The sequence below is a fragment of the Biomphalaria glabrata genome, chromosome 6 (genome assembly GCF_947242115.1).
Source record: "Biomphalaria glabrata chromosome 6, xgBioGlab47.1, whole genome shotgun sequence".
Classification (NCBI taxonomy): Eukaryota; Metazoa; Mollusca; class Gastropoda; family Planorbidae; genus Biomphalaria; species Biomphalaria glabrata.
In genome coordinates, this window is record NC_074716.1 from 41,421,305 (window position 1) to 41,447,324 (window position 26,020).

The 26,020-nt window shown below is 33.1% G+C and overlaps 1 protein-coding gene across 1 annotated transcript in view; it reads right to left on the reverse strand.

Annotated features, from left to right (window-relative positions):
• Positions 1 to 734: 734 nt before the first annotated feature.
• The window catches only part of LOC106073444 (phospholipase D1-like), a 79,356-nt gene continuing 54,070 nt past the window's right edge, over positions 735 to 26,020 (reverse strand). Inside the window, exons 13-23 of the mRNA XM_013234006.2 lie at positions 25,445 to 25,553; positions 23,294 to 24,649; positions 17,795 to 18,035; positions 17,361 to 17,479; positions 14,520 to 14,630; positions 12,933 to 13,043; positions 12,407 to 12,495; positions 11,125 to 11,356; positions 9,383 to 9,600; positions 8,316 to 8,436; positions 735 to 7,882 (exon numbers count right to left, since the gene is read on the reverse strand). Of these exons, the coding sequence (XP_013089460.2) occupies positions 7,658 to 7,882; positions 8,316 to 8,436; positions 9,383 to 9,600; positions 11,125 to 11,356; positions 12,407 to 12,495; positions 12,933 to 13,043; positions 14,520 to 14,630; positions 17,361 to 17,479; positions 17,795 to 18,035; positions 23,294 to 24,649; positions 25,445 to 25,553 (2,932 nt within the window). The 3' untranslated portion in view covers positions 735 to 7,657. The remainder of the gene's footprint in view (positions 7,883 to 8,315; positions 8,437 to 9,382; positions 9,601 to 11,124; positions 11,357 to 12,406; positions 12,496 to 12,932; positions 13,044 to 14,519; positions 14,631 to 17,360; positions 17,480 to 17,794; positions 18,036 to 23,293; positions 24,650 to 25,444; positions 25,554 to 26,020) is intronic.

The following is a 26,020-nucleotide window of genomic DNA, read 5'->3' on the forward strand; positions in this document are numbered from 1 at the left end:
CTTTTAATTAATAAACCCTAATGCTTTGTAGTTTCATCAATATGGTGATTCCATCATGATAGTTTTTCATTTATTATAACACCTAGGTACTTGATCAATAGACAAATATGGATTATAACTACAGAGCAAATTAACATTTTTTTGTCCTTGAAAAAAATTTTTTTGCCCCCTTTGTCAGCACCGTAAGAGGGGGAGGGGCGCCCCACAGTACGCCTATGAACTGACCCTGACCTGCATTTCCGGGCCTGAGATCAAATCTGTTATATAGAGTAGTCTTGCTGGCCAGTACTAAAACTTTATAAATAACTTGGTCAGAAAACATCAGTGCACAAAATAGAAAATTTGAATGGGGGATTACCCTAATACTTTCTTTCTGATTTATATAGATATTTTTAATGTAATAAGTGATGTACAGTTTAATGAATACAAAAACATGAACAAAAGATAGTTGACTTAGACCTGAATGTGACTGAGGTCTAAGGATGACTCAGGTCAGAATGAGACCAAGATTTGAATGTGACTGAGGTTTAAGGTGACTGAGACCTGAATGTGACTGAAGTCTGAGGGTGACTGAGGCCTGAATGTGATTGAGGTGTGAGGTGACTGAGGCTTGAATGTGACTGAGGTCAGCAAGGTGATTGTGGTGTGAAGGTGATCCTGGTGTGAAGGTGTGAGGTATATTTGAAGAAGGCTAACTACTGAACATGTTTTTAACAACACAAGGAAATGTCATCTATTAGTAAAAATACCTTTTTATTGTCAACATGATATTAAAAAATCACAAATAGTAATTTAGAATACAATTTTTATAGAATTGCTGTTAAATAAAAAGAAACAAACTTGAAATATTATTCAGAATTAGGTAAGTGTAAGATAAAGACAAATAAAATTGAGTAACAATTAAACATAAAACGTGTTAACTTGTCGCTTTGCCATTTGAATCCATTGTGTGGTCAGATAGCAGTAAATGTATTCCTTTTATATAGTCAAGTGATTCACAATACTTCACTAATGTAAGTTGGCAGGTGCAATGGGTGAAATAAAACATTTTGAGTTGATTTTTTTCTGTATTTGTGGTAAAAAAAAAACAACCTGATAGTTCAAGAGCCAAGGCTTGCAAGTATGGGGTAACAGTACGGAGATAAATAATCAAAAGTAGATAATGTCACAGAAAATGGAGAAAAAAAAGATCTATAAGTATTTTAAAAAATAGAGCGAGATTGTTAGTAGAGATATCTTGTCTAAACAGGAGTTACTAAATGCCTTATGACCTCTCCCTCCACGGGGTTGTAAAGAGTCTCCACAATCAATGTCAAAATATGTATTGGGGGTCATGGGGTACTTTCTTTGAATGAAATGGAGTCATGAATGGCATGTTAGGTTGATTGTAGTGTTAAAAGATTTTTAGAAATGTTAATCCTTTTTTTTTCTGTAACTTTATTAAATAAAAATTATTAGGCTTAAACATTATACAAAAAAAACAAGCAAAATCTTTAAAAAACAAACAAACAAACCAACAAAGCTTATCTAAGGAAAGATACACCTAAAACTATATCTCTCAATCATGTAGAAGTTATTTGCCTTATTCAATATGAAACAAAATAATTAATTACCAATAAGTAATTGACTAACTGGTTAATTTTTTAATTAAGTCATGTTTTGTTAGGTACCGGTACAATAAATAATTGTTCAAAGTTTCAACTTGATCTGACTATAAGACAGAGTAAGTTGATATAAGCTTTGTAATACCCTCCCCCTCAATAATGAAGTAAAAAAAGTATTTATAATAGCAATAACATTCATAACTCTTGAATAAGTGAACACTATAAGCTGTTGCCAATAATTTATTCATCTGTTTTCTATTCTAATTGAAATAATCCATTCATCTGTTTTCTATTCTAATTGAAATAATCCATTCATCTGTTTTCTATTCTAATTGAAATAGCTCATTCTTCTGTTTTCTATTCTAATGTATTCAACCAGAGATGCTCAATTAAAAAAAAAAAAATTATTCGATTGGTAAACACTTTGCCAGCAATGTTAATTTATACTAAGTTCAAATCTTAGTTGTGATTACTAAGGATAGAATGCTCCTGAAGTTACCAAGCTATAGAGGGTACCTGACATGCTTTGGGAAAAGAGAAAGTATTTTTATGTTGTGCTGTCCACATTAAATCCCTTGTTAACCACTCGACAAAGAAGCAAAAAAGTACAAATTTAATAGAAAGTTCTAGAGTGCTATGTTAGGTATGCACTAAAAAATCACAATCTGATTGTAGTATAAGAGTACAAGCATCAAACATTTTCATTAAGAAAGTATCAGAGCGAAAGACTTAGTCAAAGAACAACAACTCACAAGTTTCAAAAACAACAAGCCCAACAACAAGACCAGCATCAAGGAACTCTTCTAAAAAAAGTGCTGCTTAAAAAGATTCATTCAAACACACTCTCTGAGGAATGTTTCTGTCTCGTTGATATCACACCAGATACAAACAAGAAAAAAACAAAACTGTCTTTCTTTTTTGTCCTTCCCATCAATCCATTTGGTAGATTTTAAAATCTTTAAGCTATTTGTCTACAAATATATTAAAGGAAAATTAAAGAAGTATACAAATGTAAGAGAAAAAAAAACTTACTTTAAATTTTCTAAAAGAAAAATATTATGAAGATAAAACTTTAAAAAGAAATCATGTATTATACAATTCATTTCAATACCAGATTACTTACATTTTAAATTAAGAAACAAGATTGATGTAAAAAGAAATAAACAGCCAAATACAGTGCAATGTATTGATAATAAAGTTATGAATTATGAGGTAAACAATAATGTCTGACAAAAAAACAAAAGGAATGATAGAAATAATAAAGTCTCCTAAGAATATTTGCAACACTAAGAAGGCCACTGGAATAGTCAATGAATGTTCATAAGACAAGTCATTTCAACATTAAATGTTTTAATAGAGAACAAATATAATCACATGAAACTCTTTTATGCTTCCAAACCTTTGCTTTGTAAAAATACAAGCGCACTTATCACCAGCAACTAAAGGAAGGAAGAAAAACAGAAAGAAAAAAAAAGGTTCTAATGAGAAATATTATTTACAATTTTTAAAAATGTCTTAGCTCACAATAAGGCCAATATTCTCTCATACATTTCATCTTGTATAAAAAAATCTGAGTTTATCAGCCATACTTAAAAGGTGCCCCCTGGATCTAATACAGTAGTTACCAAGCTAATTCAGTTCCAAAGAATCTGATTAGGAGAATTGTGACTGAAGCACATCCCTGCACACAGGTTGTGAACCATGGACAGTAATGAAACACCTTGACCTGAAGTATCATCGGGACAGCAAAAAAATATAATAATATAAATAATCATGAAAGGAAATTATACTACAATATGTGCTAAAAATGGAACAGCAAATTTAGGAACTCATGATCACTTGATGCTTCTAATGTTGATAAACTACAGCACACATACAACTTTGTCTTTGTATATAATAATTGGAATGTACAAAAAAAATTTCAACACACATCCACAAACTAGTTAAAGCGAAGTACATTAAATGAAATCATTACATTCTCATAGTCATAAAGAGAAAGACAATGTAACAATGATATTCTTCCAGTCATAAAGTGAAGAACAAAGAAACATTCCAGTCATACAGTGAAGTACAATGACACATGTCCTCACTGTTTACATTCACACAAGGTTTTCTATTTCCTTTTGTAAACAAATAAAACAAAAAATAGCATCACATGTATTTCTGTTTGGATTAATAATAATAAAATTATAGAAAACAAAAGACTGCATTATGATTAAGTAATGAGATATAAAATAGTAATAGAAGAGGTGACTTAGACACATTTTCAACTCTAATAAAAATTTATATTTTTGACATTCATAAATGTACTTTTATATCTTGTAAAAAGAATCATTTAATTAAGCATGGTGAATAAAATAAAAAAAAAGTAAAAAAAAAAAAAAAACTTAAATAAAAATATTAGTGTAGTTATATCAGTTAGTTTGGATCAGTCATGTAATTTAATTTGTAATAGCTCTAGACTAACAATAATAAATCTGTGCAATTAGAAATATTTTGTTTAGCGCTATTTCATGCTTTTAGCTTTCTCAATACACTATAATCCTATCACTTGTCTGGACCAGTTGGAAAGTGGTACCAGACAGAAAGACAGAGCGAGTTGATATAAGCTTTGTAAAAATATTTATTAAAACTATATCAAGCTGAAAAATGGATACAAGATATTTGTTTAGTAAAACAAAATATCCTTATAGTACCAAACAGAAGTACATGTTATGTTTTTTGTTATGTCAAAACATAATTTAGAAACTAAATACTTTCAGTTCTACAAGGCTACAGACCTAACAAATAGTGACTACAAACCAAATATAATCAATTATGACAGTGCCAGCAATTGATCTTATTTCTTAATAGCGTGCAGTCATTGAGAGACAAAAAAACTTCTTTTGCCTTACTGCAGTTGAGACTCATAAGGAATTCAAATAGCAAAGAAAACTAGGACAAACATCTTTTTCCTTAGTTTAATCATACAAGTTTTGTATTTAGTTTATGAAGAAAATAAAAAGCAACTCAATTCTTTGGGAATGCAGCATTTTTTTTTTGGCTTCTGGAAGAATGTCCAAAGAATCAAATAATAAATTAGCAGAAAACAAATAAATAATATACATACAAATAATAATAGAAAACAATAACAAGAATATTGGGAATTTAAATGCCCCTTTAAAACAAATATTTAGTGTAAGTAGTAAAGATTCAGTTTATAATATCTGAGGGGCCAAATAGTAAAAAAAATCATTTATCATTTATTCAAATTTGATCACAATATTATAATAAAACTTAATTGTTTTCAGTATATAATTTGATCTTTACACTAAAAGTTAATCACTTTTATTAAGGAATAGAACTTGATCAATGTATAAAGCAGTCATTGTTTTTATAAAAGGGAAACTGACAGCCAATAAATAAATTAAAAAAAAATAATTCTATTCAACTTCTAACCATGGCAGTAAGTATATTAAGTCAACTAAAGGGAATAAACAAAGCTATTAAAACTGGAACAATCTCTAAGTACATATGATGGCACTCAGTCAATGTCAGCTAATACACAAAATGGCAATGAAACCTGTGATATGTACAGTGTATATACACATTTACTTAACAAGATGCATGTCAACACAGTTACTGATATATTTGTATGTAACAAACCAAATAGAATTTGATTAATCAAAGATAGAAATTTTAATGTTTTTTTTTTATTAAAGCATAAGAATCAATGATTTGTAGCAACTGCTTGAACATTACATAGAATTCCATTACACTATCTTGTTACAAAATAGTTTTGTCAGACAATTAAGAATCACTCAGACAAGAAAAAAAAATTAACTACCAGTATAAGAAATTTAGAAAAATGATGTTCTGAGATATTTGAATGTGTATAAAGGTTAAGAATGTTATAATGATACAAATTTATCTAGCTTTAAAAAAAAAAAGACTAGATAAAACTGATTTTGAATGACAGTTCCTGTTTACTCAGATTTCTAAGGTAGTAACATAACTTTCATCAAGTAAAACTCTTAGATAAAAAAAAAAGTCAATAAAAAAAGTTACAAAGACATTTATTTAGAGAAATGTAACAGAAATATATTTGTTTTAAAAAGGCACCAAGGGAAAACAACATAATAAAGAAACCACTGTAGTTATTTTGAGAATTCAGTGGTAAAGCTTTCAACTAAAAATAACATTTATATATATTTGAATAAAACAAACTATTCAGCAATATTTTGTTAACAAGTGTAATAATGTGGCAATTGAATAGTTGATGGTTCTTCTCAGTCCAGTCCATTCTTTTCAAGGGAGAGACAAGATGCTTTAACAAAAAGATGCTTTAACATAGTTGTATTCTTTGATTTACACAAAATGATAAATTTGCAAGACATGATCTAAAGGAATGTTTGGGAGTTATAGCAACCCGACACCATAAAACCAGTCATCTCAACCTAAGTTAAGCTACACACAAATAAACATAAATAATTATTTTATGTTTTTTTTTTTAACATGAAAATATTGTAGACAAAATTAAATTTTCACTATTGATTACTCCTTAATTTTTATTTTGTATAAATAACAATCTTTTTTTACAAAAGAAGCCAGAATTGCTATATTTTCTTCATCATTTTCTCTCAACAAAAAATTGCCTTCTAGTGCTGTTATATATTACATTTTATTTTATGATTAAATGAAATATGTAGTTGTTGAGTAACTTTTCCATCTTGTATTATCTATAAATAAACTTGAAATCTTGGTGAAAAATGTTTCACTTAGACTACAGTTTAATGCCCATTTGTTAGAGCAATTCCAAATGATTGTGCAACAGTGACATCAACATGAAGACTGCTTCAAGAATATGTGAACAATTCAAAATTGAACATAAGCGTAAGTGTTGGATAAATAACATGGTGGTGGAGAGCCACTTATATGCTCAACATATAACAACTGAAGAGATATGTTGTATTCCATTTATCTTCCAATTAATCCTGCTTGTCAATACAGTATGACACTTGATCTACTTAAGTTTAAAGCTGACAGTAAAGAATAATAATGAAACACTATGTACCGATGAGATGAGATACATAACATCATCACAAGTTAAGAATATAACAACTTACCAAGGTTAAAAAAAAAGTATATGCTACAATGCATCAATCCTTCAGTAAGCTCAAACACATTACATCACCCTTACATTAAAGTAGTACATCATATCTTAATATTTCAATAACTCTGAATATGAGAACTTAGTAGTCTACAAACATGGACAATCCTATTCAATCTTCACTACTGAATGACTACATACTTTAGTTAATGAAGCAAATCATAGACATTTTGCATACTGTCTAAGCCAACCTTGCACTTAGCACCTGATCTCAGTCTTATATCTGAAAACAGCCATGCAAATACTCTTGTTTTAAGTTAGATAACAAAATGGTTTTAATTGCTTCCAACACTGCATAAAAAAAGAAACAACACAAAAATGCTTTAATAGTTTCTGCTGCCTCTTGAAATCAGACCGTGGTTGTACTTCTATCACAAAGAATTATGAATACACCACAGCAGGTCTCATTCATATAAGTAATTCTGAATAGTAAAATTATGACTGAATTGCAACATAAAACCGGGGGGGATAACATAACAACAAAACCACAGAATGAACATAACAAATAAAAATAATACAAGTCATAATAAGAAAGAGGTTTATGGGAAAGTTAGTAAAAGGGGAAGCAACCTGATAAAAGGAATAACAGTATACAGAAAGAAAGACAAAACATTCAGCAATTTCCCATCAAATTATAAAGCAGTTTTAAAAAGAGTTTTACACAGCCTTTAGGTTATAAAAAAACAAAAAAGTGCATAAGAGAAATTCAGATAGTCGTTCACCCTGGTTTCAAATATAATTTTTTTTATAACAAATAATACATGCTTAATTTTAAGAATTGAAATTGTGCATAAACATGTAAGCCCAGCGTATGATATGTATATTTCCATAAAATAATCATTATTAAACAAACATAATGATTATCTACCATTCATCAATAAAAAAATTCATTATTTATTTTTTTTTATGTCCATAGGGAGATAGGTAGAAGTGCTTCCTTCTGTCCTACTCTGGGGGCCAGGTTCTCATCTCTTAGGAACTGCAAGGGCAATAGAACTAAATAACCTTTGACCTTATTCAACAGCTTCATGGCCTCAGCCTCGTCTGTTTGAGCTAGTGGCAGCACAGTTTGGTACTGACGCATTTTAGCAAAGTTGGTCACATTGTCAGTAGGCAGACAACGAAACACCTGTATAACAGGAGAAAAATTAATTAAGTTTAAAAAAAATTCTAATATAGTTCTGCCATAGTAAAAAGTAAAAGTAAAGTACCTCTTTCAGACCTTGGGATCTAATGATAATGTAAAATTAATGTAAATGTCATCTATTTCTGTGGCCTACAGTTTACAAGGGTGTCATGTGGCCAGCACAACAAGAAACAACCTTTACTTTATCCAACTAATGTCAGCTCCCGAATAGAGTTAGGTCAACTCATGGATGCCATGAAAATCCAGATATTTAAAATCCCAATACTTCACCAATACTCAAGCTTGCAATCCCTTTATTTGGAAGTTAAGCAGTTAGCCACCATGCCCACCTCCCCCAAATTTGATGTCATAGTGTTACAGAAAATACCAAGAACAAATGAAGAAATGTTCTACAGAGTTGCTAGTTTGTGAATACCTTATCAAAACATGTGGTGTTGACTGCAGCTATCCTCATCCAAACATCTTTATAAAAACTATCACAGCTAATGTCTGTTAGATCTACAAAGTCTGGCTCATTGTGTATACCTAGATGTTCTCTAAAATACAGACAAATAGAAAATATGTATTGAATTACACAGGAAAAAAAAAATAACAAAGTTATTTGCATATATTTATTGCTGCGATACATTCATTGAATAATAATCAATAGTATATTATATCATTTAAAAATCACCCTTTGGGTTAGGATTGTGTAATTTTACCATCACAAAAGAGATGCAAGACACCGATAGCAAAGACAAACAGACACAAAAACTCTTTTGTTCCCCTGGCAATCAAATTATTAAATAGAAACAATGTGATATAAATTTTCACATGTAAATTATGAGCGAGTCTGGGGTGAAGATACATTTTTTCTTTTTTAGTTATAATGTTTTGTTTGGTGTAATGCACAAATTGTAAAACAAATTTCCTTACGGACAATAAAGATTATTATTATTATTATTAATTGCTGTATATATAGGATTTAAAAACATATGTTGCTTTTAAAACATTAACATATTTACCTGGAATATAAACCCCAAGTTTTGTGTGTTTTTAAAAACAGCATTTATTTAAATTTACAGTAAGGCTGTTTCATTTTGTCCTCTAAAAGTGAAAATAGAAAGGCAGTGTGGCCAGGACTTCAATTTAATGTGTATGACTCTTTGGTCAAGTACCTATTAGAGCACACTGGACTTGGGATCTGTGGCAACTCTTGAGCTCATAAAGCACATTCCTTGTTCATATAAATGGACACATTTTTACAAATACTCCTTCTATCTTAATGCTATTACAGCATGGAATGGGTTGCCTAAGTCAGCCAGAAAAACAATGACTTGACAGAGTTTAAGTCATTGATTAACAAACATGACTAGATTGATATACGGATATGCATAGGATGTAATCAACTTTTTTCTTGAAGTAACGCCTGCATTTTATAAGATAAGAAGACAAGCTCTATAGCTCTCATCTGACATCATTCATAAATAATCTTTAACCTACCTGAAGATTGTCCAACGCAGAGAAGAAGCAAACTTCCCTGCTGTGTACTTTTTGCCATTGACCATGACATCGGTTTTCTGAACGTCTTCAAACATGACAGCTATCTCACTGTCCCTGTTTCCCAACAGACTTCTGTCGTTGATGTTGGCAGAGCCAATTATCACAGTGTCGTCATCCACTATCATGAGTTTACTGTGTACATAGACTAACTCAGTCACCTGGAAAAAATAAAAGAGTTGTTTATATGAGAGCCTTCTAGAGAAGAGAAACCAATTGGCCTGAGCCACTTAGGTTCTTAGATAAGGAGCAGTACTAAAGAGAGCTGGCTGAAAAGTAAAAGCAGGATTTTTTTAAGGATAAGTAGACAAGTCACTATTAAGAATAACAAGCAAAATATAAAAAATCCTTTTTTAAAAATAACAAAGCTTATCTAAAATGGAAGAACTCCGTCCTTAAAACTTTATCTACCAATACAGGTAGTCCTCAAGTTAGGACGGTCTCGACTTATGTCGTTTCATGGTTACAACGCTGTTTACGACAGCCCAGTCCGACTTAGGCAGGGCTTGGCAGGAGGTTTTGCCCTGATAGAGGAAGGGTTGTCAAGGTTTGAGGCTGAGGATCCCAACATGGAGAGGTACACTAGGGTTGCCAGAGGAGTCATGGATTCCCTTAGGTCTTACAAGGAGATATTGGAGGAGAAGAAGATGGTCTCCTTCCAAAGTAACCTGCAGCAGTACTTCAAGAAGGTAGAGAGGCCTGCAACAGAGCCTCCAACAGATCCTGTACTTGTACCCTCTACCTCACCTGCCCCTCTTGACTCACCTGCTCCATTATCTCCAGCAAGTTCTGTAGCTTCCTCCCAATAAGCTTGTTCTCTCTTTGGCATTGTTATTTTTGTTTATTACAGTACACTGTTTATTACTGTTACAGCACTTACAGTACTGTATAGTACAGTACAGTATTTCATTATTAAAATTACTTTTCTGCACAATATTTTACTGTTTTTATTGATAATTATGTATCAGAATAGGTGTATGGATAGGCTAAGTGTTTGCAGTACAGTACTGTTATTATGCTACAGTACTCAGTATGAATGTATGATCCGACTTACGTCGAAATTCGGTTTACGACACCACGTAGGAACATAACACTGCTGTAAGTCGAGGACTACCTGTAATGTTATTTCCCTAATTACCAATAATTAATTGACTAATTGAGTATTTTTGTTTATTTTTCCATGTTTTGTTAAAAACAACAAATAATTGTTTAAAGTATCACCTCGATAGGAGAACGCGTGTGGGAGAAATAATGCTAACAATTATACCACCACCTCAGTCAAGTACAATGTCTTTCCCTTGATTGAGATATCAAACAAAATGATAAATTTCCAATCGCTAATTAACTAGCTGGTTAATTTTTTATTTTTTTTTTTATTCTTGTGTTGTCAAGTAAAAAGAAATAATTGAGCAAAATTTCAGCTTGATCTGAGATTGGGTGTTGGAGAAAGAAATAACATGTACAAACTTTTTACCAGACAGACAGAGTGAGTAACTTTGTAAAAATGCCTACAGACCTACGCCTTCCTCAATGGCACACATATCACAATTAAGTTGGGATTAAGGAATGATAAAACCTCCTTATGGCGTAAATTTTGAGATGAACCCCCAACTCCTTTTCCAATCATGGAAAACACATACACACACACACGCACACAGCAGTAGTAACCACAACAAAGCACTCACCAGTTTATTGTTCAGCTTGTCCCAGGTCCTCAAGCCACAGAAAACAATATATTTATTAGGGTCAGGCACTTCCTTGGATAACTTCTCCATCAGGGAGTTCCCTCCTCTGCAGATGGAAGCATAGTTCCAGTGGGTGATGGCCTGTAAGGCCACCCCAGTGCTAGTCCCAAATTCTCCTTCAAAAGCAGGCAGCAAAGGCAGAACAACATAGACCTTAAAATTACTGTTGCTTCTGTAGATAGGAGACATACATTTCAGGAATATTAAAAAAAAAAAGTATATTTCATGTAATGATTCTGTGGGGTTAAACGTTAAGCAGGTTTCATGTTAAACACAGGTACGCCGATGTCTATAAGTTTTGTTTTAAACACAACTATGTTGATGTCTTTAAGTTTAGAGCTAAACATGGCTGTACTGGTGACTATTTGTTTTGTGTTAAGCACAGCTATGCTGGTGACTATATGTTTTGTGTTAAGCACAGCTATGCTGGTGACTATATGTTTTGTGTTAAGCACAGCTATGCTGGTGTTTACAAGTCCAGAGTTAAACAATGTTATGTCAGTATCTATAAATTTTGTTTTAAACACAGTTATGTTTAGATGCATCTATCCTCAAGGTTATTTGTCACATCTATAACAATAAAGCTGAATCATTGAAAGTATTATAAGGGACAGTAATGGCTCTTAAATGTAACAGTCAATGAGGATGGACAGAAACAAAAGAAAAAGGAGTTTCATAGTTGTTGTTTTTTTAAATTGTGAGAATCAATAAAATTGTTGATGAAAGAGTTGAAAAAAAAATTTATCAAATATTAGTCAGTTGATTTTCTGTTTACAAAAGAAAGTTATAATGCCTTTTATTAAGGTCAACATCTTCTTGAAAACAAAGGCTATGTATAAGGAGAATAAGATGTCAATTATTTTAAAAAAATACACCAAAGAATTGTTGACTGTATTCTTCTTCTTCTTACTTCTTATATGATACAGAAGTTACTTCAAAAAAGAAGATGATTACCTCCTACGTGTCTTACATTTAGTCATGTATACTAACCAATGACCTAAACTCCGCCAAGTCACTGGTTTTCCTGGCTAGTTCAGGCAGCCCATTCCATGCTCTAATAGCGCTAGTGAAGAAGGAGCTTTTGTACAAATTTGTCCTAGCATATTATTGCAAGGGCCTCTCTCATAATTGTTATGATTCACATTATACATTATCTTAGTTTACAAACATATACAAACAATTGAGGAAGTTAAAAGAAAATGAAACACAAACATCTAAATACCTATGTGCTCTGAGGATGCGTTTATAGAGGGCATTGCCAATGCAGTTATTGACTCCACTGCCCTCTACAAGTGAAATAAAGAACTGGTTCTAAAACAAACAAAATGATAGAAGTTACACAAAGTCTTGTAAATAAATTTGTACACATTATATAATGCTTAAAAGTAAATATGTAACCAAAACAACTTAGTACAGTTAAAATCTCTAACTAATATGATGGACACACGGGTATACATTGAATATAGTATTATTTTCTAAAAAAATGCTTGTATTTATAAGAAAAGCTAAGATATGTACAAACACACACAGAGATATTCACCAAATTTTGATTCAATAAACAGAGTATATATTTTGTCTGGCTAGCACTATCAGATTAGGGTCAAAGTTATGCTACAATTTGAATAGATTAAAGTGCTGCCTAATTTCCATATAAACAAAATGCATAGAAACCAAAATGAGGCACACAGTGATATGTAACTGAAACACATACAACAGGCCAACTGTTTATCACTTTACATTTCACTTACTTCAATATAGATATAGTCTCTGGCATTCTCAATGCAGTGCTCATAAGCTTTGTGTATTGAGTCTTCAGGCTGACTTAAACCAGCTGACCAACCGGTGCTACTGCGCAGTATCTAAAAAAAAGATACAAGAATAAACAATGTGGTACTAATGGAACTGAGAAAAACATTTTTCATGAAAGCCAAAACCTTGTGCAGGAATTACAAGTAAAGGACTTAAAAATTTAAAAATAGTAAAGTAACAATGTTATAAAAGAAGTCATCAAGAAATATCAATCACAAGTTTACTTTTTAATGCTCCTAAGAATGTAAAACAGTAATGTCCAAACTATGGCCTGGGGGTCTTTTCTGGCCTGTGATGCAGCATTATCCTGCCCATACGAAAATATTTATACAATGCATAAAAAACCACAAAGGCTTGCTTCTACCATACCAGTGTTTCCAAAGCTGTGTTTTGCGGAACCCTATTGTTCCACAAGACCTGAATAGGCGTTCCACAAACTACTGGAATAAACAACTAGTAGGTCACCCAGAATTAACCTCTCTAACAAAATAAGAAGTATTCCGCAAAATACTCAGAATGTGCAAAGTGTTCCATTTAGGAAAAAGTTTGGGAAACACTGTACTAGACCAACAATGTTTTTGTTAAGTTTTGTAGCCCATGATGACACAAAAATACATGTCAAAGTTATATGGCTCCCAGGCCAAAAAATGGTTTAAAAAAAAAATCTAAAACAAAAACTATTTTGATATTCTGCTTCAACTTCAATTTCATTCATAGTAAATGTTTTTGAAAACTTTAGTACATAAACTGATCTTTTTAAAAAAATATTATCGATGGATTATGAACATTAATTAATTTAATTGCATTTTTAAAAAGTTAAAAGAACAAAAGAAACTAAATGTATAAATACAACAAGACAAACAAAGTAAAACAAAACAGATACGTTGAAGTATCTACCTTTAGTGTAAACTACCTGATGAAGTAAAGTAATTACATGCATTTAATCAACAAAAAAAGAATTACAAATACTACATGGAGATCTGAAATTTAAAACAATTCGATAATATTTTCTTACTTCAATTTGAGAAAAATAACAGCATGGACAATTAACAAATGTACAAAATAGAACAGCATTGGAACTTCTTTTTTTAAAATCCTAACAATGAATATAATAATAAGGCTTGTCTTAAAGTCTGAAGATTAATGAGGAATACAGTATGTCCCATGGCTACGCAGCCCCATATAAGGGCAAGATAAAATATGTGGAAATAGGAAACTGGGGCAACACAAAGTAGAAGAGAGAAGGAACGGGAAAAAGAAGAAGCCTAGTCATTTGAAATACTCGTTTCATTAGATATTAAGTGATAACACAGTGACTACATGAGTTCACATCCTGCTGCCCATGTAAGATATTTTACAAATAAAAACATACAGCCAGGGAATATGTGACAGAAAGGAAGTACATAATTGTGTTAATAAGTAGCTCTTTTTTTTTTTTAGAACAAACACTCCACAACTTTTGTTAAAGCAGCAACAAATTTTTGTGTGTGCAGAGACTTGGGAATGAAATTAAATTTTTGACTTACTTGAGCTTTGACTTCAAATGTGATTCCTTTGATTGACTGAGGGATATAGAACTTGCTGGTAGTTTTAGGCAACAGCAGAGGGTAGGAGGGATTGCGTTTAAACTTCTCCAGCTGTTGATCAATAAGTGCTTATATAGAACATAATGTTGAGACAACCAAAAGTAATGAAAAAAAAATAGTCTTTATATCCTGACTCAAGTTATTTCAAAGCAGATATATCAGTAAATAATAAATTATTGTTTAAAACTCAAGGAAAATTAAATGCATCAAAGGCTGAGAGGATGAGCAAAGAATAATTTTCACATTAATATCATGATTAGTGCTATTAGTGCAAGATGGGTAGAGCACTTTAAAGAGACCCTTAACCAACTGTCGCCAGACATAACTTACATATTCAAGGACCCCTCTCCAGACAATGATCTCAAGGTCAAGACAGACCCAATAACTGCTGAGGAGGTTACCATGGCCATTGCAGTGCTAAATAATAACAAAGCACCAGGACTAGACATGATATCAGCAGAAATGCTAAAATATGGGGGACAGTGCATTGTTAACAGAATGACTGATCTCTTAAATCTCTGTTGGCGAACTTCAAAAGTCCCAGAGGACTGGCAAAAGGGAGTGATTGTAAAGCTTCCAAAAAAGGGCAACTTGGCAGACTGTAACAACCGGAGGGGCATTACTCTCCTCTCTGTCCCAGGCAAAGTTTTCAGCACTGTTTTGTTGAGACGGCTTCAACAGTCTGTAGATGAAAGGCTCAGAGAAGAACAAGCAGGTTTCCGAAGAGGCAGATCATGTACAGAGCAGATTTTCGTTTTACGAAATATCATAGAACAAAGTTTTGAGTACCAACAACGGCTAACGATCAGTTTCGTGGACTTCAAAAAAGCGTTTGATAGTGTCCACCGAGAATCACTATGGAAAATAGTTAGAGAATACGGTATACCAGAAAAATTCGTCCAGATCCTACGACACCTTTACAGTCAGTCTAGTTGCTGCATTAAAACAGAAGAGGGAACAACAGAGTTTTTTACAATCGAGACAGGTGTGAGACAGGGGTGCATCTTAACTCCCTTCCTTTTCCTCCTAGCCATCGACTACATAATGAGGAGAGCAATGAACCAGACTGATTTTGGTATTCCATGGCATGAACAACTCCGATTGGCGGACTTGGACTTTGCTGATGATGTTGCACTACTCGGGGCTACAAATAAATGCATTCAAGAAATGACGGAGAGCCTAGACAGAGAGGCACCCAAAATTGGCCTCCGCATAAACTTGGATAAGACTAAAATTATGCGAGTGGGATATAAGGCAAAGGGTGTCCCCGTCAGACTTGGCGAGTCAAAGCTTGAAGAGCTGGACAAGTTCACGTACCTTGGCAGCATCATACAAATGATGGAGATGCTTACCATGATGTAGCGTGCCGAATAGGAAAGGCAGGGAGCATTTTCCAAAGGCTGCAGCCTATTTGGACTAGCCAAGCCATTGGACTCGAGACAAAAATACGCCTTCTCAACACAATCGTCATTCCAACTGCTACATATGCATGTGAGACGTGGAAGTCATCTGTCAAAATTGAGAAAAGACTAAATGTGGCTCAACAGAGATGGCTGAGACGGATTTTAGGAGTCAGTTACACAGACCGGATCTCAAACAAGGAAATCCTTTGCCGAACTGGGAGTCGAACACTTAGTGAGGTTGTGACTGAGCGTCGCATGAGGTTTGCGGGACATGTTCTACGTCAAAATGAATTACGCACACCAAGAGTTGCGATAACATGGAAGCCAAAACGAGGAAAGCGCAAACAGGGACGTCCTCGTATTACCTGGCGACACACCTTCATGGAGGACCTCAGAACAGTGGACACCAGATGGGAAGAGGCTTCAGACATTGCCAGTGACAGATCATTATGGAGACAGCTTGCCGCCCAATGCGCCGAACGGCGCGGGAGGACCTAAGTCTAAGTCTAAGTCTAGTGCTATTAGTGTTGTATATTACTCTACCTTTGTACTTAAAAAAAAAAATGAAATAGGACAAACTTCTGAAATTAATATATAAGATCAAAAGATGAATACATGACCAGTAAACAAACATGACATGAGCTTAAAACCATTGTGAAACCAAACAAGAAAAACATAACAAATACTTTGGAAAAAAAAGAAAACCAACAAATTAGTTTGGATCAGTCGTGTCATTAAATTTGTAATGGATCTAGACTAACAATAATAAATCTGTGCGATTAGAAATATTTGTACTATTTGTTTATGTTTAGCGCAATTTTATGCTTTTAGCTTTCTCAATATGCTGTGATGCTATTCTTCTTCTTCTTCTAGCCAGCTTTATTGCTGCTGAGCTGTGAGCTCTTTTGCAGACTGTGCCAAGGAAAAAAAGTGTGCTGTTTTCTTCAGTTGTTCAGCACTGCCGTACAGGGTGTTGGTTATGTGATGCTATCAGTTGTCTGGACCAGTTGGGAAGGGGCAGGGGAAGAAGGGGGTATCTATGAATGTTACTGTGGTTGCTTTTTAAATGTTGTTGTACAACTTGAATTCAAACTCAGGGCTCAAGACTCCTCAAGGGGACTAATTTTATGTATAACACCGTATCTCTCAAGTATGATTCATTTTCCTTTTTCAATACCTAACAAAATAATAAATAACAATAGTTAATTAACTAATTGTTGAATTTTTTTTACTGATTCTTGTTTTGTCAGGTACTAAAAATAATTGTGCAAAATTTCAACTTGATCCAAAATTGGCTGTGGGAGAAATAACATGTACAAACTTTTTACCAGACAGATTGAGTTGATATAAGCTTTGTCAAAAAAAACAACATACAAACCTTAGTGAAGTTCCATCTTCCAATAAAGTGTCTAGCTAGATCTCTAGCAGACTTCCCATAGACTACACAACCAATGTCATGCCAAGGCATTCGAGGAGTTTCTTTTCTATTGATGAAATCTAAAAAAATATAAAAAAATACTAACAACACATTTAGCATTCCTTCTTTTTTTGTTTGTACTAAAAAGTGCATTTTTCAACACATATTTTGAATGGATATATTTTAATGTGATGAAATACAGGTCAATAAGCCCTTGAGTCTTTAACCCAAAGGTTTTAAGTTTTAATTATGCTGGTAATTTGGATTATCACTCATAGCTTTAAAAACACACACACACACATTGTCAAAAGAAACAAAACAAATTTCTAAATCATTTTCAATGAAATATTTAAAAACTGCACAAAGCATTACAAAATTTTTAATGCAATAATTACCATCAAAAGGCTGATCAAGCCCCACAAAATCCTTATGGATAAAATTTACATAATCTTTTCCTATCCACAACTTTGTTGAACCTTGCAAGCCTCGCTCCAAAATGTCTTCTTCGCTCTGTGTATGGTAGAGCTGTCTGGGGACCTGGAGGTAGTTCTTGTCCAACTGTAGCTGCATGTCAACATCACTGTCTCTGCGACCATGTCTCTTAAGCCTATCTACACCATCTTTAAAGGACTTCACCTAACATATATATATATATATTTGTACATGTTTTAAAACATCCTAGGTCCAAAGTAACATAAAAAGTTCTTTTTCAACTAAGATAATAAAGAAATAACCAGCAACTAGAAGTACCAGGTAAAAAAGAAAACAAGATTACAAAGAGAGTTTGTGTTACACAAACTCAGAGGCGGCCCCCGTCGAAGTCGGATCCTTGTCGGATCTGCAAATTCGCAAATAATATTCAAGAGGTGATTTAATTTTGATGTAAAATGTTTTACACGTTTCGGATGTTCCTTCAGAGTTGAAGATAATTACTTCCTAGTCCAAACCTCCCGCAGGACGACGGGGGATGGGAGCGGGCAGGGTTTGAACCCTGGGCCATCCATAAATCTGAACGACAGTCCAGCGCGCAAACCGCACGACCAGGCAGCAATCTGATGGTCAAAAGTAATAATGTTTCAAAGATTCATTTGCCGTAAATTTAAATTTAATAAAAAAATAGTAGATTAGTTTTAGTATATTAAAACATTACAATATTGATCAAAACGTTTGGAAATGAAAATCTACACTTTTTTTTACACTTTAAGTTTAGAAATTGAAATTCTACATCTTAATCTAGTCTATTTTAGTCTAAACTAGATCTAGAAATTCTAGATCTAGACTCTAAAATAATTTTAATTAGAATATAAATCCAGATATAGATATACTGTAATAAAAATCTAGATCTAGTTTAAAAAATCTAGATTAGATCTAAATCAAGATATCATTCCTTTTTTAAACGCGAGTCACATAACGAGGCTTAATAAACATTACTATGCCGAGTTCTTTTTTCATTTCGTTTGAAGAATTTATTCCATATAACGTCAGAGGGAAAAAAAAAACACTACGTCACACGGCCGAGCTAGACTAAAAATCGCCTTCATCTATAACAGCCATTTATCGAGTGTTCATAGACTTTGGTGCACCGAGTGCGTTCTTTAAGCATTTCATTTAAAGAATTCATTCCATATGACGTCAAAGGAAAAAAAACACTACGTCACACGGCCTAGCTAGAATAAAAATCGCCTTCATCATTACGAGCCTTTTATCGAGTGTTCATAGACATTGGTGCACCGAGTGCGTTCTTTTAGCATTTCTTTTAAAGAATTCATTCCATATGACGTCAAAGGAAAAAAAAAACACTACGTCACAAGGCCTAGCTAGACTAAAAATCACCTTCATCAACACGAGCCATTTCTCGAGTGTTCATAGACATTGGTGCACCGAGTGCGTTCTTTTAGCATTTCTTTTAAAGAATTCATTCCATATGACGTCAAAGGAAAAAAAAAACACTACGTCACAAGGCCTAGCTAGACTAAAAATCACCTTCATCAACACGAGCCATTTCTCGAGTGTTCATAGACATTTGTGCACCGAGTGCGTTCTTTTAGCATTTCATTTAAAGAATTCATTCCATGTGACGTCAAAGGAAAAAAAAAACACTACGTCACACTGCTTAGTTAGACTAAAATATGTTTTCATTAATACAAGCAATTTTTTCAAGGGTTAATAGACATTGGTGCACCGAGTGCGTTCTTTTAACATTACATTTAAAGAGTCCATTCATATGACGTCAAAGAAAAAAAATTCCATTACCTCACAATAGGCTAGTACCGGTACCATAAAAAAAATGTCTTTATTTACACGAGATATTTAACGAGGGTTCATAGACATTGGTGCACTGAGTTCTAATAGAATTTATTTAAAAAGGATCAAAGCTGCATTGTTTTTGCGTTTTGTCTGTCAGTCGGTCTGTCCGTCATCTTGATATAAAAAAAACAACTAAAAGTTATTAAAAATTGATTAACCTTTATTTTACGTTTCAAAACATCGCAATAATTTTTAGGTATGAACACAATTGAAAAGTTTATATAATAGATTGTTCCGGATGTTTGTATAAATAGTAAAAGAAAAAGAGAATTTCAGATAAATGTAATACCGTTAATTAAATTTTTTGGATGGTCTCGTATAAAAATTAGATGTACTACAGCCACGTGGAGAGATTTTCATACCTTACTTTGGTGTTTGGATTCTGTTTTCCGTAAAAATCGGAACATAATATTAACGATAATTAGATTTTTTAATGTTTTAGGTAGAAAGTTAAATGTACTGTAAGAGAGTAGTGAGTTAAAATATTTTTCATAAAAATCCGTAAAAACATTATTTCGTAAATGAGAAGATTATTTGTTTATTAATTAGAATAGGGAGTTCAAACAATTATTTGGCGTTAGTAGATTTTTAAATAAATTCGGAAATTTCTGGCGACGATTTGTAAGAATCAAAATCCAGAACTTTCTTTATCGATTACAAAACTTCTATGTTATGTTTTACAAGAAAATTAAATGTCTAAAAAGTAATTTTCAGTAATCAATTCTAGTAAATTACTTTTTTTTAAAGCCTTATGCGATTTCAAACAATCATTAGGCATAATTCATGTTTTAAAAAACAATATCCGGAACATTTTTACACTTAATGAAATATAAGTCAGTATAGAGATTTTGATTTAGCATTAATATGCTATATACATAAAAAACGGAACAACATATTATTGATAATGTGTTTTTGCAACGTTTAAGCATGGAAATTGAATGTAATATAATTTAGAAGAGCAAACAAACATTTGTTGGCGTTTTGCAAAAAAAAATCCGGAACAATCAATTTTAGATACTTAAAACTATTGAGATGTTATGGGAGGAACATTAAAGGGTAAATCAGATTTTCAATAGCTTTTAGAGTTCTAGTTTTTTAAATCTAATCGTGACGGACAGACCGACCAACAGGCAAAACGCACAAAAATAAGCTTCTTTTATTCGGATGGGGGCACTAAACAAAAAATAAATAAAATCTGATTTTTAAAAAAAGTTTAAGGAATTGGTTTAGCACCAGATCATGTTGCGACGTTACGCTACTGCACGAAAATCGCTGCATAAAAAGTCCATTTTAAAAATTGTGCGTGATATTTACATACAAAGTGCATTATTAGCCTTTATAAACAAACAGAAATGTTTTCTTTTAATTTTAGCAGCTAGTTGACCAGAAAAAACGTCTTTAACTATTATTTATATTTGTTGTAAACATTTCCTGTACATTTTTAAAATATATTTGACTTAGTGATACTGAAAATACACAGAAATTGTCCATCTTTGTTAGCATATTGTAACACTGCCTCCCTTACATTTACGTAATTGTTTTAGAATTGGTGTATCTTTATGAAAAAATCGCTTGCATAATTAATATTATTAAATTAAACGGTTTGCTTTTAAAAAACCAAAAGTAGCGTTGCACCTAAACTTTTCAAGCCGGATTTAATGATGAAATAATATTTTTCATATCTCTTCTAGTTTTCGAGATCTGAGTGTGACAGACGGACATTTTGCACAAACCTAATAGCGGCTTTTTCCCCTTACGGGGGCCGCTAAAAAACATTTGCATGATTGAAGAGTTTTGATCTAAATAAAAAAGATTTTTTTCCTTTTTTTGTGGTCCTTCTAGATACTGGTTGTCTCTCAGTTAAATAAAATAACACTTTTTTATGATACACAATGCACAATTCCATTTCATTAACATAGAAGATGAATTCTAGAAGATTGGCGCAACAGAATAAGAACAAATTTGGGAACCACATGAACAGACTGAGCATCAGAACATAAAGAAAACAACTGTGAGCATGATATGTTAAGATAGAAAATTATCTATTAAATACACTAAAAGGAATGTATTTCAAACACAGCTACTTAATTAAATGAAAAGGAATTTATTTAACACATAGCTATTTAATATAATTAAAAATTCTTCAATGCGTTGCTATTTATTATACTAAGAAAAGTTTATTCAAAGGATATTTGAAGATTTTATGTTTTATGGAGGGGTGAAAGGATAATGTGATTCTAAATGAGATACACTGTCTTTAGGGACACTACTACTGGGAGTTGTACTTCTAAGGTGTGTCTTGTACTAAAAATATTTTGCAGCGTCCAACCCTTTGGTAATATTCTTTTCCTTCCCAAAACAAGTGTCAGGCCCCCATTAGTGAAGGGTTAGGGCTGTTAATCAAGAGCTTGTCTGCTGAGTCACCAATCTCCATCTAAATGAGCTAGATAAAATGATAATAATTCCTATTAAGGCTCTAATGGCCTGTATTTGATCTGATGGATAAAAAAGATTGCATCCAAAACCTAGTAGTTTATGGGGAAGACGATGTAAAGCTCAATAGTGTCTGGCCAACAGTTTATCAGGTTGTCATTAGGCGTTCACAATTTACCATTCAGACATAAAAGAATTATTATTATTTGAGTGTTCTTTATGTGCAACTCTTATAGCATAGTGTCAAGAGCAGGGTGTGTAAGATGTGAGATTGTGTGTGTGTTTATTTTATTAGTTGTGAACTGTTTTAGTACGGGGTTTTCAAGGGGGTTAATAAGGTTCCCACAGATCAGTCTAGTCAGTTGGTGTGCTGATCTAGTCTTGGTCAGAACTGTTTTTGAGGGGGGTATATATTCATTTATTGTATTGGGGTAATGTCTCAGCTTTTGTTGACTAATTACTTATGATTTAAATGTATGTCACCTAGCTTTTTGCTTTGGTGCATTTTATGCTTTGGTGCATTTTAAATCTATTAACACTAATTATTGAGAATAATTTATATTGCACATGATAGACTTGTAAATAAATTCTATGACTTATTATTACTGAGTGTTTACTTTGTAGTATCTACGTTGTTTATACTAGATTGCTACAAAACGATAACTATAGGTAACATTAATTCATTAAGCTTACATCTCACTGATTAAATTATACCCTTACACGAGCTATATAGAGTATAAAACTAAAAGCCTAGAAGTTCTTTACACATAGGACTTATGTGGTAAGGGGTTGGAGTGCTCAGTTCAAGAAGTTTTTTCATGACTTGGAATGTCTATGTCACTTAGCATTACTGACTGTCTGAAATCCATAGGGAAAGTTAGAGCATAAGAAAAATTCTAAATCCTAGTAATCAAGACTAACTTGGCTAGGTTTTACTTTTTAACCATGACTGATCTGATCTCATTTATTTTGTTAAGCTTTGATTTATTATTAATTGATGTTATTTACTCTTAAACTTTTTAAAGTTGTTTCTAATTACTTTATGGATACCAACAAAAATAAATGGCATAAAAAAACTAATTATATTTCAATCACAGTTATTTTCTGGCATTAAGATTAACTAAATTGTGAAACTAAAGATCAAATCCACCTACTAGTTTGCTTCTTGTGGAAGGATGTTTGATGTTTTGGTTATAGAAAAGACTTTCATCAATCCTTTCTGGCTCTTGTGGACTGCGCACCATGGACTCAAACTTGGACACATTCAGGATCATCCTCCACCTCCTCCTGGCCATGTTTGTTTTGCCTGAGTTGTCATCCACTTCATCATTGTTATTGCTCTCTCTCCGGTGCAAAAGTTTCCTCAGGGCATTGGCTGCAGTAGCAGTGCTGGCAAAGCTAAAATTCCGAGATGAAGATACGGGTGCAGAGCCAGGAGCTTTTTGTATTGTGTCTGGGCTGGCCTGATTTTCAGTGATAATATCTACAGTGTTGGATGTACTTTGAAATCTGACTTCATCTGAAACCATCTTTTGCCTGTCTTTTTTTCTTGGCTTGGAAGACAGTGATAAATGCCTAGTGCCATTTCTGACAGATTTAATTTCTCCTGATGAATTCAACCTGTTTTGTTGTCTGCCATCAGTGGGTTGTGAGATTTTGTCAGCACTGTTTTTATCTGGCATTTTAAGCTGTAAACTGTTCTGGTTTTTTGATCTTCTCTTCCAGAGATGGGAAGCACTGACGCCAGCGCCAGCAACTGAAGACCCATTTTGTTCATTTTTTAGTTTAGTTTTGGGTGAAGAGGATGGAGATGACTTGTCCTTTTTACTTTGGGGTGACAAGGAATGGCGGGCTTTCTGATGAGATGCAGGGGATGATCTGGGTCTGGCATGGTCAGGAATGTCAGCAGCATCTGGTGAACAGATTATCTCCTTGTCTAGGAGAGGGTCAAAGCCCTTTCCTGATTCAAGAGAAACACTTAATACTACTTCAGCTCCAAGCTCTGACCTAGGACTTCGCTGTCTGTGAAAGTTTCTGAATGGCTGCATAGATTGGTTGATTTCTTGGAGTTCTGTCTCAGTGAAGCCTTCAATGTCCACAGCCCTAGGGAGAGAGTCAGGGGGCTTTGAGGAAGCCACACTCTCTGTGTCGCTGTCTGACTTGGAGTACCTGAATTGAATGTTCTGCGGCTGAAGCTCTTGCCCTGTGTTGCTGAGTGAGCTGTCACTGGGGTAGCTTCGGGTGGAGGCGACCTCACTATCGCTTACCTGCTCATCATTGGTGTTTGTCACCTTTACAATGATTTTAGCATCAAGAGGTTGCCTATGAGAGCTAGTGCTGGAAAGAGAGCGTTGAGACTCAGCAGAAAGAACCTGTGGAGAGGATGGGTTGGAGCCTGACAAACACTGTTTAGCTTTGTCATCTTTGGTACTTGTGATACTTGGTACAACATTGTTCTGAGATGAAGTCCTTAGGTTAATTTCAGAAACACTAGCATTGTCACTGGATATCTAGAAAGTAAAATAAAAGCATTCTGTTCTTCAAATTCTAAAGCATATTTCAAAAGCTACAAAAGAATAATTTTATAGAACTATGCTGTATGTCAAAGCCGGAAATAAAAATTTATAGATACATCTAAAGGTGAAATTCCATTTTTGTGCACATCCATTTTTTTAAATCATTTTTAGTATAAACTATAAAGGTATAGAAAAAAAAAATTAATTATTCTTATAGAGAAAATGGGATACATGCTTTCTAGCCTTACTAACTGAACATAGAAAAGAATGGATAATTTATACATTTAAAGAAATTTCATAACAACAGTTGAATGCACAATGCATTAGAAATTACTTCCCTTTTACTTTTCACCCCAAACAACTAGATTCTAAGCCTCGGTCAGAACTCATGGAATATTTATGCCACTTAAGACTGCATATTACACCCACTTATACTTAACTGTAATTATACAAATGGAATTTATTTCGACAGATTCTTCATGGTCTACTTATTTTTTTTTTCTATAGTAATCTTGAATTCAACACCAAAATCTTTTAAAAAATTATTATTATTGTAAGCCCAAAGAGGGTCTGCACAGCCATGTAAATTACTCCATGAAATGATGTAATATAATTTACATAAAGCATAACTTTCAATGCAAATAGGTTGAAATGTAGAGTTGGTGTTTTTTTAATAAGAACTGACAAAATAATTCTGTAAATTCTACTAAAGTAGAGAAAAACAACAACACTTTAATTACACCCTAATGAAAGTAGTTCTTTAAACAAACACTTGGGAGAACTACTCACCACAGATAACTCTGTATTGCTGGAGAATTCATGTGCATAGTTATTGTCTATCCTAATTTCTGGTGTGTTGGGTTTCGGCATCAAACTTATAGATCCCAGATCGGTCAACCTGGAGGCAAAAGTTTAATCTATTCATGTGTTCATATACATGCACCAATAATTACAAGTTTAAGGCAAAAAAATGTAACAGTATCAAGTTATTTAAAAAAAATAAAAATTTATGAAGTTTTTAGTTCACAGGATCATGAGAAAATTCATGTCTATAATACTAGGCTTAATAAAGGAAACTAAATTCTATTAATATTATTCTATTTATAATACAATACAAATTATCAAGTTATCTTTTTTGCCAATTGCTATAGTGCATAGAAAGTTATAAAAAAATAACCAGTAAGAGGTTGAAATGCACATGACCTAAGTATTGATTCTAATTAACAAACAAATTGTTACAATTTTAAGCTAATGATAAAAAATTAGTAGCAAAACTTGGAAATAAATAATCACAAATATTGCTGATTTTTAAGAGGAATGCAAAAGATCTAATCCGATCTAAGTGTTCCCTAACAATCTAAAGCA